At 35.6% G+C, this 16,544-nt stretch overlaps 2 protein-coding genes across 2 annotated transcripts; one reads left to right on the forward strand and one right to left on the reverse strand.

Annotated features, from left to right (window-relative positions):
* Positions 1–5,538: 5,538 nt before the first annotated feature.
* LOC116011280 (F-box/LRR-repeat MAX2 homolog A) lies at positions 5,539–7,946 on the forward strand. The gene has a single exon (XM_031250832.1). It carries the CDS (start codon positions 5,599–5,601, stop codon positions 7,810–7,812), a length of 2,214 nt encoding a protein of 737 aa, XP_031106692.1. The 5' UTR covers positions 5,539–5,598; the 3' UTR covers positions 7,813–7,946.
* A 25-nt stretch (positions 7,947–7,971) lies between these two features.
* Positions 7,972–16,169, reverse strand: LOC116011281 (serine/threonine-protein kinase EDR1-like). The gene is given in 15 exon segments (XM_031250833.1): positions 7,972–8,230; positions 8,330–8,402; positions 8,529–8,817; positions 9,007–9,268; positions 9,327–9,642; positions 9,766–9,874; positions 10,468–10,554; positions 11,244–11,339; positions 11,899–11,988; positions 12,079–12,198; positions 12,372–12,631; positions 12,777–12,968; positions 13,548–13,751; positions 13,891–14,284; positions 15,950–16,169. Coding segments are annotated over 14 exon segments (2,430 nt in total). The 5' UTR covers positions 14,140–14,284; positions 15,950–16,169; the 3' UTR covers positions 7,972–8,147.
* Between the last annotated feature and the right edge of the window lie 375 nt (positions 16,170–16,544).

A 16,544-nucleotide genomic window follows, 5' to 3' on the forward strand; every position in this document is an offset into this window, starting at 1 on the left:
GGGGGGGGGGGGGGGGGGGGGGGGTTCACGTGAGAACAGGAACAGATCATACTCTAGGTAAAATGTGACGATGGATATGATCTCATCCATTTCGATAAATTAACGGTTAATGATTGTGAACAAAATAAAGTGAAAAGAGACTGGGTATAATTATAAAATTGACCTTGTTTTAATTAAAATTATCAATCATTGATGAACCTTAATATGCGGCTATGATCCATCTTTAAGAAAGGATTATATATGTTCTTATTTGAAACCTATATATAGCAACTAACCAATCATTTTTCAATAGAATCCATCATTTTAAAGTAAGAATTTGCTAAACGATTTAAATGATTAGATTTAGGGCGGATGGGAGGTATATATCTAAAATATATCCATCAATATGCTAAAGGGATAGATACTCATTCACATATGCATGCACCTTAATTGTAAGAATATACTTACTATCTTAGCTTCTATCCTAAAGGGCAAGAAAATGTAGTGATTTGTTTCATAACTTGATGTCACAATTTAAAATGACAATATATAATATATTATGTGCATTTAATATATCATAATATATTAATTTGAATATCATTTTGAATCATATTTTACAATTCAAGGTGGATTTTAGTCCATGGTATAATATTAAAAAAAAAAAAAAAGAGTCTCATAAGTTTAGAAGTTAGAATTATTTCAGAAGAAAGAAATTCATTGGATTGGATTAACATTATATAAGTCAATTCGCATTTAAAGCATTGATCTTGCTTGCTTTCCACATTCCTCCCACGAATCATTTTATCCCTTAGCTTCTAAATTCCTTGTTTTAAATATATAATATCTTCACACATTTTTAAATCAATACAGATCATTACAAATATAGAATTATTGAATGAGGACTTTTAAAAAAAAACAATATATGAAAGTGGTGTTTTTTTTTTTTTAATGAATTTTAATAAAATAGGAAGACAAGTAAAATAATGATTCGAGATTAAGTTGCACTAGTATTATCTGTCAAGAACAGATTTCTAATGCTAGTAGGCAAAACATTAAGAACTTGCAACCCGAGCTATAATATGTTGTCATGGTATGTTCTCATGCATTCAATTTGTACATAAGTTTAGTATATATATGGGTATGCATGTCTAGCGTTCACAATTTGTGTTTCGTGTTTATTTTCATGTCAAGTAAGCATAAAGTATTAACATATTTGACCTATATACGAACACGAACTTATAATGGGTTAATATGACATGCACAACAAATAAGTTAAGGAGTTTTGAATTGTGCATGTCAACACGACACGAATAAACCAACTAATTAATTACGTAGTAACTTTTAAGAATTTTGACAGTATCTATTTATCCAGTATTACATTACAATACATTATAAATCACATAAAACGTTAAATTAATGCAAATATGAGTTTTAATTTCATATTAGTATTAATAGTTATTGTTGTTGTTAGCATTATTCTAAATAAAAAATATTAAAATAGTTTTTTTTTTAGAAAAAAAATATTAAAATAGTAAACATGTAATTAATAGGTTGTTAACATGGCATGTAACATATTTGTGTAAACGTGTAGACATAATAATTTTAACATATTAAACATGTATATATCGTGTCTTAATGTACATGTTAACATGTTAAGAACACAAACAAAACTAAGCATGCCATAATGTGTCAATTCATTAACGACTTGGGACACAATAAAATTAAATCCATATCTATTATTTTTTGTATCCGATTTTTTATCATGTAAAAAACTACTAGGTCTAAGTATGTCATATGGAACATCTCCAAGAGTGTGACATACATTGTAATCTTTTTGTTTGATATTAAATAGAAAGCAAAATCAAAGGAACGCACATACAAATTCTCAAACCAATTAACTCTACAAGAAAATCTAAAATTTTCATCTAAAAAAGGGGTAAGCAAATTAATGAAATTCGTAGGCATTTAAAAGGTAAATCAATAAAATCGTTAGGTATTTAACGTGTAGGTATTTAATACTTAAGTAAATCCATATGTATTTCAATATTTTCTTGTAGTGTAATAGATAATGGCCTGTTTTTTTCTTCTCTATTTTTTATTCCAAAGTCTAAAAATTTGGAGAATGATAAGATAATGACTTTTTTACTAACAAGTTTGAATCCGCTAGTAGAATAGCAAAATCAGATGAACAAACAAAAATAATTGAAATTAAATTATAGTAAAATAGCAAAATCCGACAAACAAACAAAAATAATTGAAATTAAATTTGATAATAAGATTTATTTATTTAAAAAGAAAAGAAAAAAAAAAAAAAAGGAGCTAGATCGAGCATAAACCCAAAACCTCTTATAGATATTCTTAAATTTTGAGTGATGGTTGCAAAAGGACAATATATGTGTTGAACAATTTGGTGAGTTTAGGTCACGTAATTAAGGAGTGGAACCGTTGTGGCAAATTATGCTGTGGACCCAGGTCCACCTTGCAGAAATGTGTGAATGTGGAGGTTTCAAGTTGTGAATATGGAGTATAGAAATCGTGAATGTAGAATTATGCATGTGTGAATCTGTAATAGAGTTAAGAAGTTCTAGCAACTTGTAGCCCTGTAATGTGTGAATGTGGAGTTCTCAAGTTGTGAATATGGAGTATAGGACCTGTAAATATAGAGTTTTGAATGTGTGAATGCATAACAGTGGTAATATAGTTACTAAATATATAATCCTGTAATGTGTGAATGTGAAATTTACAAAGTGTGAATGTAAAGTATAGTGTATGTGAATGTAGACCCAGTTCCATTTTGCAAGGTGGACCTGGGTCCACGGCATAACAACCCAACTGCTGTCATATGGATCGTTTCTTAGTGTTCGATTGCGACTTCCGACTTGTTTATTTAATTAGATTAGACAACAAGTCTGGGCTTGATAAGTACTGCGACCATCTTATATACATGGCCAAACAACACATGCTTCTTACATTGTTTGATTATGGTTTTTTTTTCCCTAAGACAGGTATATAATGTATCAATTAATTAATGAATATATTTAATACAATTGATAGATATACCTACTATAGTAATGGATGGTATAGGGCCAAGATCCAACAGGTTTAGTGACAACGAAGGTTAGATATATTTACAAGTCTAACCTACGTACGGAATTAACTCAATCAAAATAGTTATTGAAAAATAATTACGGTAACCATTACAACGGAGGGGATCATGATCTTACCCATAATAGTTATCATCTCACCAATCACTTCTTCAGTCATTATTTTATCAATCACGGTCACTATCACATATCGTATTATACAATTTTTTATTGTTATTTACAACATTCACTCAATATGACAAGTATAAGTGAGTGAGTGAGGGAGAAGAAGTATAAATGAGTGATTTGATCATAAAAAATAAGTGGTTATTAAGGCAAGAACAAACAATGTATATATAAAACTAAGAACACGTAATTAAGGCAATTATGTAATAAATAGGATGAATGAAAGTAACTTGAGGTGGGTCCTAATTAAACAAAGTTATACGGAGTATCATGTAGTAGGAAATTGAGAACCTCTCTCAATTGATGAAGATCCTATCTATATAACATTAATGAATCATATTAGTGTTAACTAAACAAATAATAACACACCAATTAAATAAACATAACTGCTAATTTGTCTAATTTTTCTGTCTTATTTACTATTCATTAGTCAAATCAACTCTTTCTTCAACTACTATTTAAAAATGAAGAAAATACATAATTTTATTAGGTTAAAACTAGATGTAAAAGACATCTATTGCGCATAATTTTTTTACTATTTACTATCTAGCTTTATTATTATTATTATTATTATTATTATTATTATTATTCTATTTTTTAATTATTGTCATGATATATTCATAAAAACGATTTGTTTGTTTTGATTGCTATCTCTATTTCGCTTATACTTATTACTTATGGTTTTCGTGTACTTACTTAATTGTACTGGTTATCATTGAAGATCATTTCAATACAATACTATTATGTTTTATATTGGCACTAATATCGATTGATAAGATTGAAATTTTAAAAAGAGCAAAATTCACTTTTACTCATCATTATATATTGTTGCATTGACACATTTAATCATGTTGTTTCAATTTTACCACATTACATCATTGATTTTAATTTATTTGTAACAATTAGTCATCGTTTTAAAATGTTGCTACTTCACTACTTAATAAATATAGCTAACATGTAATTTCATCATCAATTAAAAAGAGTTTACATAAAAAGAAAGATAAATTACATGTTTGGCCAAAAGAGTTGAATAATAAAATTACATATTAATCACTTTTATTAAATGGTGAAATGACAAAATATTAAATATTGGAACAAGTGTGGCAAACAAATAAAATCAATGATATAATAAATTAAAATTAAAAATTATGATTAAATATGGCAATATCATAATACTCAATGACTAATATATATATTGATTCAAATGGGGATAGTGCTTCTTGTGCGGATTCACTATTAGATATGTAAAAATGCACCACACACCAAAAAATGCATCACACATGCATAATGGTGCATTTTTGAATACTTTGTAGAGCATTTATGTGTACCTAATGGTGAGTGACTGCACAGGAACTTGGCCATATGTGTGTGAGTGTTTATACTTTGGTACGACTCTTCTTTCCCGTGCGGTTATGCGGACATGTCAAAATCGTAGGATGAGCTGAGATCAAATGGATGCAAATCAATGAAGAAGAGAAAATACGTTGTGACAATTTCGTAATTTCATGCAACATGTATATTTCGGCGATGCATTATGTGCAGTGTGTTGTGCACTTATGAGTTTTTAGTGGGCATTTTTAAGTGATATGTGGTGCATTTGATCTATAATGCGCTTAGTATTTCACTATTCAACGACAGTGTCAAACCCGTCTATGGGTTCAATAGACCCGTTGGTTTAACGGTACTACTCAACGAGTCTATTAAACTCGCTATGTTTTTTTCCTTTCTGGTGCCGCACCATATAACACTCATAAATGCACCACACATCAGCACTTAAAAATCACCGAAATATACATTGTACACACTTTAGTTGATTTTCAGTCACTTAGTGGTACACCATAGAGCACTCATAAATACACCACTGAAACATACATTTTCTCAGTGATTTCGATCAATTTGATCTCATCCAACAACTCTGACATGTTCACACGAGAAGCAGTAGCCGCATTTGAACCAATTCGCACATAGAACTCATATATAATAATCATGTCATGCAAAAAAACAAACAAAAAAACAATGAGTTACTTACGTAAGTTGCCCGATTGGCACCAATAGGCAATGGAGTTTGTATGCTCCTCTCACGTGCTGTTTGATGGTGTCTGTAGCCAACCTACAGTAATAATAGTGCAATAACTCCAAATTTACCCCCAACTCCTTGGCCCCACCCATTAAATATTTAAATTTACAAAAATGAAAATTTCTAGAACACAATTGAAATTCTTGCCCCAAAGACGATACGTCGATGTATATATATATACACACACATCTGGGGTGGTGTAGAGAGAGAAACAATATCAGTCATCCTTATCAAACCGCTCAGCTCGCTCGCTCATTAGTCGAGTCGTTTCTCATGGCGACTTCTCCAGCGGCTACTTCTGTTCGGCTTCACCACGAAGCCGCCGCCGCCGCCGCCACCAACATATATGACTTGCCGGACGTGATCCTCTCGAACGTTATCGCCGCCATCTCCGACGCGCGCAGCCGCAACTCCGCCGCGCTCGTCTGCCGGAAATGGCTGGTACTCGAACGCGCCACGCGGACCTGCCTCACGCTCCGCGGCAACGTGAGGGACCTCATCATGCTTCCCACGTGCTTCAGATCCGTGACTCATCTCGATCTGTCGTTGCTCTCCCCGTGGGGCCACCCTCTCCTCTCCCACGCGAACTCCGGCACCGCCATCGCCACTGACCCGGCCCTAATCGCGCACCTCCTCTGCCATGCCTTTCCGTCGATTACTTCGCTCAAGCTCTACGCTCGCAATCCCTCCACGCTCCAGCTCCTGGCTGCGCAGTGGCCGCAGCTGATGAAAATCACGCTGGTCCGATGGCATCAACGGCCGCAGTTGGCCGCCGGCGAGGAACTCAGCTCCTTCTTTCGCGAATGTTCGAATATCGTGTCGTTAGACTTGTCTGCGTTTTACTGCTGGACCGATGATATTCCTCCTGCGCTTGAATCTCACCCCCAAGTTTCCTCGAAACTCACCGCCCTAAATCTCCTAAATCCTTCGTTCTCCGAAGGCTTCAAGTCCGAAGAAATCACCGCAATTGCAAAATCCTGCCCCAATTTGAGAGAATTCCGCGCTGCTTGTATGTTCGATCCTAGGTACATTGGTTATGTCGGGGATGAAGCCCTGGTTACAATAGCCACCAAGTGCCCCAATCTCTCCGTGCTTCATTTAGCTGATACTTGTGCTCTATCCAGTACGAGAGGTGATCCGGGGGACGAGGGTTTCACAGCCGAGGAAGCAAAGATAACGGTTTCCACTTTGATTGAGGTATTTTCTGGTCTTCCATTACTAGAAGAACTTGGTTTGGATGTTTCTAATAGTGTTAGAGATAGTGGTCCTGCATTTGAAATTCTCAATTCAAGATGTCCTAGATTAAAATTCCTGAAGTTAGGGCAATTCCATGGCGTTTCCACGCCGAGAGATTGGAAGTTAGATGGAGTTGCTCTTTGTCAAGGGCTGAGATCTTTATCAATTAGGAATCCAGGAGACTTGAATGATATGGGATTGATAGCTATAGGGAGAGGGTGTTCCAGGCTGGGGAAGTTTGAGATTCAAGGTTGTAGGAGGATTACAATGAAGGGAATGAGAACTCTCGCTAGTTTGCTTAGGAAGACTTTGGTTGATGTCAAGATCTCTTGCTGCAAAAACCTTGGTGCAGTCTCGTCGTTGAAAGCCTTGGAGCCAATACAAGATACCATCCAAAGGCTTCAAATTGATTGCGTGTGGGATAGCGTGGAGGATATGGGGAGTTCTAATGGAGTTGAGTTCAATTTTGATCTCAACAAGGTAAATGGAGCTGGAGTATCTGATACTAGTATGGATGATGATGATGATGATTCAGTAATGTGCTGCAACAAGAAGAAAAGGCCAAAGTATTCTTATGATTTGAATACTCTGTACGATGAAGCCATTGGTGAAGGCAACGACTGCGGCACTAGTTTTGGTGGTGGTCAGACCTGGAACAAGCTGCATTATCTCTCGCTTTGGATTGGTGTGGGTGAGCTTCTCACTCCGCTTCCTGGTGCTGGTCTCGAGAATTGTCCAAACTTGGAGGAGATACGGATTAAGGTGGAAGGCGATTGCAGGGTATTGTCTAAACCTTCAGATAGAGCATTCGGGTTGAGAACTCTTTTGCGCTATCCTAAGCTTTCGAAGATGCATTTGGATTGTGGAGACATTATAGGCTATGCGCACACTGCGCCGTCAGGGCAGATGGATTTGAGCCTGTGGGAAAGGTTTTATCTTTTTGGAATTGGGAATTTGAGTCTAAGCGAACTTGATTACTGGCCACCACAGGACAGGGATGTCAACCAAAGGAGTTTATCCCTACCGGCACCTGGTTTGCTACAACAATGCTTAATGCTTAGGAAGCTTTTCATTCATGGAACAGCGCATGAACACTTCTTGAAGTTCTTTCTCAATATCCCAAACCTGAGAGATGTGCAACTGAGAGAAGATTATTACCCAGCACCTGAGAATGATATGAGTACTGAGATGAGAGCTGATTCTTTAAGTCGCTTTGAAGCAGAGCTAAACAGGCGCCAGATTTCGGATTGATGCAGGGAGTGAATCTGTAGTTCACACCAGTTTGGGGAACAAAATCCATTTAAAATTTTTGAAATTTTCTTACTTACTGCTAATGTACAAATGAGAGCTGTCGTTGCATGACAAAGTCATACTTTTTGATTCCACATTTTTGTAATTTTGCTTAGCTAATTGAACAAACAAGGAATGCTTTCTGATTGCCCCAAAATGGTTTTGATGTTTTAATGGTCAAGCTGAAGGCAAACACTACACTTGTAGAGCTGAAAATCACTCGAAAAGTTACAACTTGAGCCGACACATTGTAATACCTCTACCATTTGTATCTATACAAAAGAACAGATTTTGCATCAGCAGAGTGAGTATTCACAATCTACCAGGCGTGTCAAAATTTCCTCACAACTGGGCCGTTCCTGAGGCTCTGCCCAACAATCTGCAATCACATATTAAGAGGGTGTAAAGAGATTGTTAAACCACTCCGAACTCTGAAGGGCACTAAATTCTATGTTGGGAGGAACTGGGTGGGGCTTACCTGCAATTAGTCTGCCCAGGGGTCCTTCTGGTATCTCCAACCTTGATCCCTCGTTAGCAACAGCATACACCACCTGAGATATGAAACACAAAATGCTCTGCTATTTACTGCCTCGAATTACTTGTATAGGAGGAATGCAGTATGTATTTACAAATTGGAAGCTTTAATGTAAGTGGCAACCAACAGATGGTAGGCTTACCCTTTCAGGAGGTACACCTTCCCACGGTCTACTTAGAGTACACAGCTCCCACATTACAACCCCGAGGCTAAAGATGTCACATTTCTCTGAGAAAGGTTCACTACGAATAAGTTCTGGAGCCATCCACTCTGGAGTTCCTGCAGATGTAGAGTCTTGCATTGGTGCATCTGTCACTATTCTTGAGAGCCCAAAATCACAAATTTTCACTGTCCAATGTTTATTCACAAGACAGTTTGCACTTTTTATATCTCGGTGAACTATCTTCATCCGATGTATGCCCATCAGCCCCCTTGGTTGCACAGAGAAAACAATAGTCAGTTATTAATCATCAATATATTCTCTTTAGAAAATAATGTAGCCCAGTTTTATACTACAAAGCATTCATAAAGATGTGTGAGTTGCCACAATTGTGACTTTCATAATTGCTTTTGAGAAGGGGACTTCTATAATGGTCTCAACATTATGAAGAAAAACCAACCTGCATATGTCACGCAGCATCCTAAGTCTTTTCCGCCAGCTGAGCTTCTTCTTCTGACCGCTTAAATGGATCAAATAATATAGCGATCCCATCTCCATGTATTCAGTAACCATTGACAGATGTGGAGGCTTTGTGCATGCACCAAGAAATAATATCACTGCATGGCAAAGGGCATCAACAAATCATTAAGATTTGAGTAGTGCTTGCAACAATTTTTGAATATCATTAGTCACAAGAAAAAAGTACCAGGAGGAGAAGCATACTATTATTTACTTTGGTGAAGAGAAAAGGGGGGTTTTAAAGTCAGGAACAGTAATAACAAGAGCAATGCTTACCAATCCCAACCCGAATGCCAACAGTCAACTCTGAGAAGTCTATATTCCATTCTTCAAAAGGTAGCAGAGGCTTATTCTGGAACATTGGTGATTCAAGAACCCTGTTCCAAGTTGAGACCATCTCTTCATTTGCCCTGTGATCTAAAGCCAGACTTGATTGAGGAGTCTGACTGCTGAATTCATGAGGAGAGGAGGGTAATGACATTGCCTTCTGGGAACTCATGTGCTCCCTTGAATAAGCAAACAAGTTTGCCCGTTTACCAGACATGCCATCATGGTCATCAGAGTGGAAATCAGATGCCTACAAGGTACAATAGATTGTGAGCGACACAAAAATCTATTGTAGTAGGATGGTCATGTGTACAGTGCAAGATGAGAGAAGAAGAAAGAAGAAGAAAAAAAAAAAAAAAAAAAAAAGGCCTACATCTTTCTGAAGATTGGAAGCATTATCTGTGTCATTTGAAGCGCAAGGAAATGGCCTATTTTCTCCTTGACGACTCTGCTTCAGTGTTTCATTCATTGCTCGAACAGCCCTAATGTGATTTATGGCATAGATATGAAGTACATTGAGATTAAATGTGAACGTTAAAAGTTCACTGCACTATGTTTTGAACAAAATCCATAGTATGAGAAAATTCAAGTCATAATTACAGAAATAGTTTTTACCAAATACATAACATGAAAGAGATACTAATGAAATTCTTTAGTGCTCCAGGCAACATACAAGTTCTCATATAAACTTAAACTTATTTGGATCATCATCTCCCTCTCTTGTTTGTGATTTATTATTTTCCCAGCAATCCTTGATTCTTTTATCATAGTCATGCACTCATGCTGCAAGTATCTACTTCTGTTGCCTTTATTTCCTTAACGTACTCTCTATCACATTTTCCCAATAAGCTAAAAGCTTTTATATAGTGACAGGAAACTTATGTCCAACTTCAAACCTCGACACATTTGTTTGTAGTGTGCAGACTTTCTAGATATGTTCAGAAAGACTACAAAGAATTATGAAGTGACACGTGGAATACGATGGCATTGTAAAACTCATTAATGTTATTAATTATATCTAAGACAAGAATGACAATATAAATGATAGTTACAATATGTGAATAGCAATAACAACCTTACGATATCATCACCAATTTCAGGAGTTATGCTAATGCTTCTTCTTCTCAATCTACGTGTCTCTGACATGGATGCACCTTCTGATCTGTAAAACACAAACAAAAATGAAACTCAGCAAGCAAAAGTTATAATAACAGTTCTTGAAAAAGTTAATTACAAATAGTTTGGCAGATGGATGACAAAAAGAAGACGGTCCACTTTGAATTGTTCATTATCGGAACATGAGACAAACCATGTATCTAAAATTTCAAGAAACATGCATGAACACAGTGGTCTTTGACCGATGAGACAGGACTTCACTATAACCTTCCTGGAGCCAATGTACACTCAGAAATTTTATCTTCTTTGCTAGAGCATGGAAAGGCAATTGAGATACAGCGGAGATGTTCTCATTGACAGAAAAGCATCAAGTCAATACTGTTCTGTTTTCTACTTTTCTCCCACAGACCACCACAAAAGTCCAACCCCAATACTTTAGGGATCAGTTCGCCACAGTTTTTGCTTCAATCTATGATAACCTATGTTATAACTTATAACCAAACCAAGTATCACTGAATGTAACTAAAGTCCTACGTAGTGCAGAGCAGTGATGATAGTATTAGCATTGTATCAATGAATGTAACTCAAGTCCTCTGTACTCTGTAGTAAGGTGGTACTACCCCTATAACAAAATTAGGGAGAAGTGAATGAAGGGAAACTTGCTGACTTACACATACACACCTTGAAGGATCTACAATAAGGAAAAGTGAACTAACAAACTAAAAGCAGAGATACCTTGATGTAGCAACATCATCCGTATAGCCTCTGAAGGTTTTATGATCACCACTAAGCATGGATCGGCCACGTGCTCGAAAGGAAGGATGTTCAGGACTATAAAAATTAATAAATAAATAAATAAATGTTACAGCTACAAACTACAAGAAATATATTCATTTTGCATGAATTTTTGGCACTGAACAAATCTAACTTAAATTCACAAGTGGTGATGAACTGATAAAAGCATTGTCTTTTTGTAAACCAGTATTCAGATCAACTTGTTTTATCCTATCTGGGACTTAACAATGTCTTGAAGGGACAGAATACTCCACTCCTTTTAGCCACCCTTGGCACACAATGAATGAATCTCTTCTCTTAAATAAAAAGGAATATTAAGATACAATTGTCAACATTCGTTGTGGTGCCCCAACATAGGAATGCTTATCACTAAGTCACTAACCCCCAATTAACATAAGCTTATATTTTGATCTTGCCAAGTTTTCTGTCAGTTAAAGAATTGCTGACCACTAGTGACAAATAAGATGTTAAGTGAAGTTAAAATCCATAATCACAAAACAAAAGCAGGCAATACAAAGGCTCCAAGTTGAAGAAGTCATTAGAAGACAGAGTAACAAGCATCTTTTTAGTAAGAATTCTTGGTATAAAAACAAACCTAGAACTTGCAGTTCTTGGTTCAGTGATAACCTTGCTTCGACCCCTCCTCCAAAATGTTGTAGCAATATTCGGTTCACTATGCGATGAACTGGTAAAAAGAAATAGGTCTAATAAGAATTCACTCTGCCAAGTCTTATGGGGAAAAAATGTTATAAACCTTCAAATTTCAACATGGTACCTCAAATTTCTGTCAATAGAAGTGGAAGACCGGAACATCATGTTCCTCAATGAAGGCCCAGCTGCATTTGAAGATGCTTCTAGTCTTCGCTGGTACTGGACAGCATCATCTTTCTCAATACTGTAAAAGGAAGACAACAAAATTTGATACTGCATAAAAACAAGGCATAAAGCTACCTACCATTTGAAGAGGAAAAACAGGGACTCCTAAAGAAATATAAAATGGCACCTCATAAACAAAATGAAAGATAATGACAAATATTAGAAATAATAAGGGATGTTCTTTTCATCAACCTCTCAATATCTCCTCTCTCTGAAACCCCATAGAGAGGGCTGTTAGGCTCCAGTGGTGAATCACAGGAATCATTTTCTGCAGAGTCACTCTCACCAGCAGCAGATATGTGGGTCATAAATATAGCCTTGGCAGATTGGGGGATCAATTGGCCAGGAAACCGCATTAGATCAACAAGTAGTTCCATCGAATTCAACACAACTAGTACTGACATATGCTTATATGAGTCTGTGCACTCAGAAGCTCCTCCTGTAGGCAAACCCTGTTTTTGGAAAGTGAAAAATAAAAGAGAAATGTAACAACAAGAGATGAACAAGAAGAAATCTTAAAAGGAAGATAGCAAGCCAAGTGCAATTCTCTCATCTCAGATTTACGAATGGGTAGGACGAAAGACAGAGAAAACTTACCACAACTAGCCTACTTTCAAGACCTACAGTATCTGCAAGAACCTTGAATAATATTGCTCGAGGACGGCATGAGCCATGCTTTATTTGTCCTAGCATCTGGATACCTCTGTTTTCAGAAACATGAGAGGTTTCCTCAAGTGCAACTTTTGCGGGGCTGAGTTCAGAATTGGGTCGTTTATAAACATCAGAAACCTAAATAGAAAGTCAGAGGTAAATGATAGATTTTGAATGTCGATAGTAGAAGCTTAAATATCAATCAAATAGTAGGAAAGTAATAATTAACACATTGATCAATTTGGTAGTCCTGCATCAAGGTCCATTTAAGTCCTGATCTAATCTATAGCATGTTTCCATAGGCCTCACCAAGGCTCTTAAATCAATCTATGATGAACCTTTCAAAATAGAAGTATTGGAGATTGAGGTCACACATATTACTTTGAAGGAGATGAGATGTCAATACCCAAAAAATATGTAAATTCACCAAGATGAAAAACTAGTGTATCATATGAAAGAACTGTGTTGTTTAGTATGTCTGTAGGAGGAAGAAAAAGGTCTTCTTCACTGTTCAATGTTTACTAACCCTTGCACATCTATTTTTCCTCTTTTACTCAATAATGACATGTGAAAACTAGTGTCCCCTCCACTTTTTACCTGTTCTCACTGCCCAAACACCATATAAAACTTTGCCAAGTGAACATCTGAAATGGCATTAGAAAATGGATTTTTTTCCCTAAGAAAGGTAGTGAGTTAATCAACATAATAAGTACTTACCAATCCAGCAATCTTCTTTATCATTGCTGCAGGATTGGAGTTTAAGCCTTTCACTAGTGCAACAATCAGTTGCTTTAGCATAGAAAGCTTCTTATCTTTCTCAGCATCAACAAGTACAATATCTGCTCTCAAACCCTCAAGCTCCAATGCATGAAGCTGATCAAATGTAGGAATATCTTCAAAAAGCTCTTTGAGCCTTTTCTCCTGCAGGAATTTTAAAATCCATAAACCACAAGTCAGAAATGTATATGGTTAAGCATTTTCGTGGAAAATAATTAGAAAGCAATAAGGACATAATTTTTTTATTTAAAAAAAAAGGACAAAATAAAAGTTTTGAGCTCACAGGAACAACTGAGTAGAAACCATTTGGAATTGGCTCAGAAAGCGTTCCAGTTCTCCAGAGGATCTGGGATGCTGTCTGAGACAATGGACTATTATCTACTTCATTCTCAGTTAATTCTTTATTCCTCAGTGTTTCTTCTTTGGGATCCAAGGAAACAGATCCAAACTTTTCAACAAAATTGGAAGCCCAATATGCGGAAGTATGATGTCTCTGTTCTGCACGCCCTGTTTCATCTCGTGTCTCTTCCATTTCCAGAGGTAATTGAGTTGCAATAACATTTCATTTCAACTTTCACCCCATAAAAGAGCTAGTAAATTGCAAAGTTAATCTAAGAAAAAACATGATTTGGAGACTTTTATTTCCACCAATCCCCACAAACTGAAGGCCATATGACCTGCAAAGTCAAGAAATTCAAAGAAACTCCGATTAATATCTAATTCTTGATGTCAACCTTTAAAAATAATAAAAATAAAGAACTGAAGGTCAATTTTACAAATGGTTGTGAAAAACACACTTAAAGGTCATAGAGGATACAAACAGGTGGGGTATAAGGAATTATTCAGAAACTACACAAGGAGTTGCTTCTCAGGCTAAAAACAAATAGTAGAAAATGTCCAACAATTTAACTTAAAATGTACTCTAAGAGACCAAGGATGTATTCTGTAGTAGTGGTCATAAAGTCCAGACACTGCAGAACTATGTATCGTCCTTGGCCACTGCAATGCATATAATATAAAGAAAGTTTTCCAGAGAAAATAGATTAAAAAATATTCCATGGCTCAATTTTAAGAATTTTAAGAGCTGAACTGTTACTTGTTGCTAATTTTGGAAAGTAGATTAAGTTGACCTCATTTCAAGTGTTAAACCATCAATTATTAAACAAATGGGGTTTGGACATAGCTTGGTGGTAACAAAGTCTAAGTTAGAGGCTTGGGTTCAAAACCCACTGCAAACATCTGATGTATCCCTCAAAAAAAAAAAAAAAGTATAATTAAATGAGCTGAAGTTTTCCCTAGGAAAAGAAAAATACATTATAAAAAGCTTACTGGAGAATAGTGATTTATTTATTCAAAATGAACCCATATACATTAGACTATAAACACGAGTGAAATGCCAAAAATCAATAATAATAATAATAATAAAATCAGCATTAATAGACTTTTGAATACAAATATTTACAGTCCATTGTCCTTATTAAGATGATGAAAAATATATCAACATCGTGATCAAAAAAAAGAAGCAAACACACAGATGGGGAGGAGAGCAGTCCAGTCTCAGCAACAGTTTTTAGATTCAATTTCCATTATCCTCTTATGTTGAGTCTTCTGGTGTATGTAGTTCTTATTCCTTGACTAGTCAAAAGAGGGCCAAGAATTCCCAAGATGTTAACCATTTTTAGTGTCTTCCCTGAAGAATAAGCTTCTGCTACGACTAAAAGATAAACAAACTATGAGAACCCATCCCAAGGTGCACACAACCATTCTCATTTAAGTTTGTGAGAAGAGCTTATCACAGACACATTAATAGTTGTGAGTAAATAAAATACACCATTCATCCAATGTGGTATAACTAACTACTCATTTCCTAAGCAAAAGGGAAAAAATCAAAGTTAGTTACATACAAATAAATCCAAGAATTCCTCAAGTCCTGCGCCCTACAGCTTCCCAATCCAAAATTTCCAAATGTTAAACCGTCAGGATCAACTTTCCGGATCTTTGAATTCCCCTAACAGCTCAGAAACCAACAATTCAATCGCTACATCACAGTTCCGATGCGTACTGGAATGCGAATGTACAACCATTTCAACTGCTGAATTCAGTAGAATTCGGCATCAATCGAGCTCCAACCATTTCGAAATCCAAACACTCACTACATACTACTACCACGCACAACACAATCCAATTCCATTTACATTTGAGCTTTCCAACTCCAAAATCAATAACCGGCAAACTTAAAATTCACGGAACTGAATATACGCAGAAGCATGAATATAAACGTACAAATATATTCACACATATGATATGTATGTAAGTAGATAAGCGTGATCGAAAGACAATACCAGCAGCAGATCTTCGGAAATGAATCTGAAAGCAGTTCACTGGTAGCATTTGAATCTCACGGTTCCGGGAGATTGAGCTTCATGTCTCAATCCACAACTGCAGCTGACTGGCCACTAAAAAGGATTCGAAATAGACGCTCTAGAGATTGCAGAAAGAGAAAGAAGATGTAAACGAGGCAAGAAGAGAAAATACAGGCGGGGATTCGATTCGAGTATACTTATTTTCGGGTCTCCTTGCTGCTATTAATTAAGGTATACTTATTTCTCTTCTTTTCTTTTTCTTTTTTTTTTTTTTTTTGCAAACTTTTTTTTTTTTTTTTTCCAACTTTTTTTTTTTTTTTTTCCAACTTTTTTTTTTTTTTTTTCCAACTTTTTTTTTTTTTTTTTCCAACTTTTTTTTTTTTTTTTTCCAACTTTTTTTTTTTTTTTTTCCAACTTTTTTTTTTTTTTTTTCCAACTTTTTTTTTTTTTTTTTCCAACTTTTTTTTTTTTTTTTTCCAACTTTTTTTTTTTTTTTTTCCAACTTTTTTTTTTTTTTTTTCCAACTTTTTTTTTTTTTTTTTCCAACTTTTTTTTTTTTTTTTTCCAACTTTTT

This window comes from Ipomoea triloba, chromosome 2 (genome assembly GCF_003576645.1).
Source record: "Ipomoea triloba cultivar NCNSP0323 chromosome 2, ASM357664v1".
Classification (NCBI taxonomy): domain Eukaryota; kingdom Viridiplantae; phylum Streptophyta; class Magnoliopsida; order Solanales; family Convolvulaceae; genus Ipomoea; species Ipomoea triloba.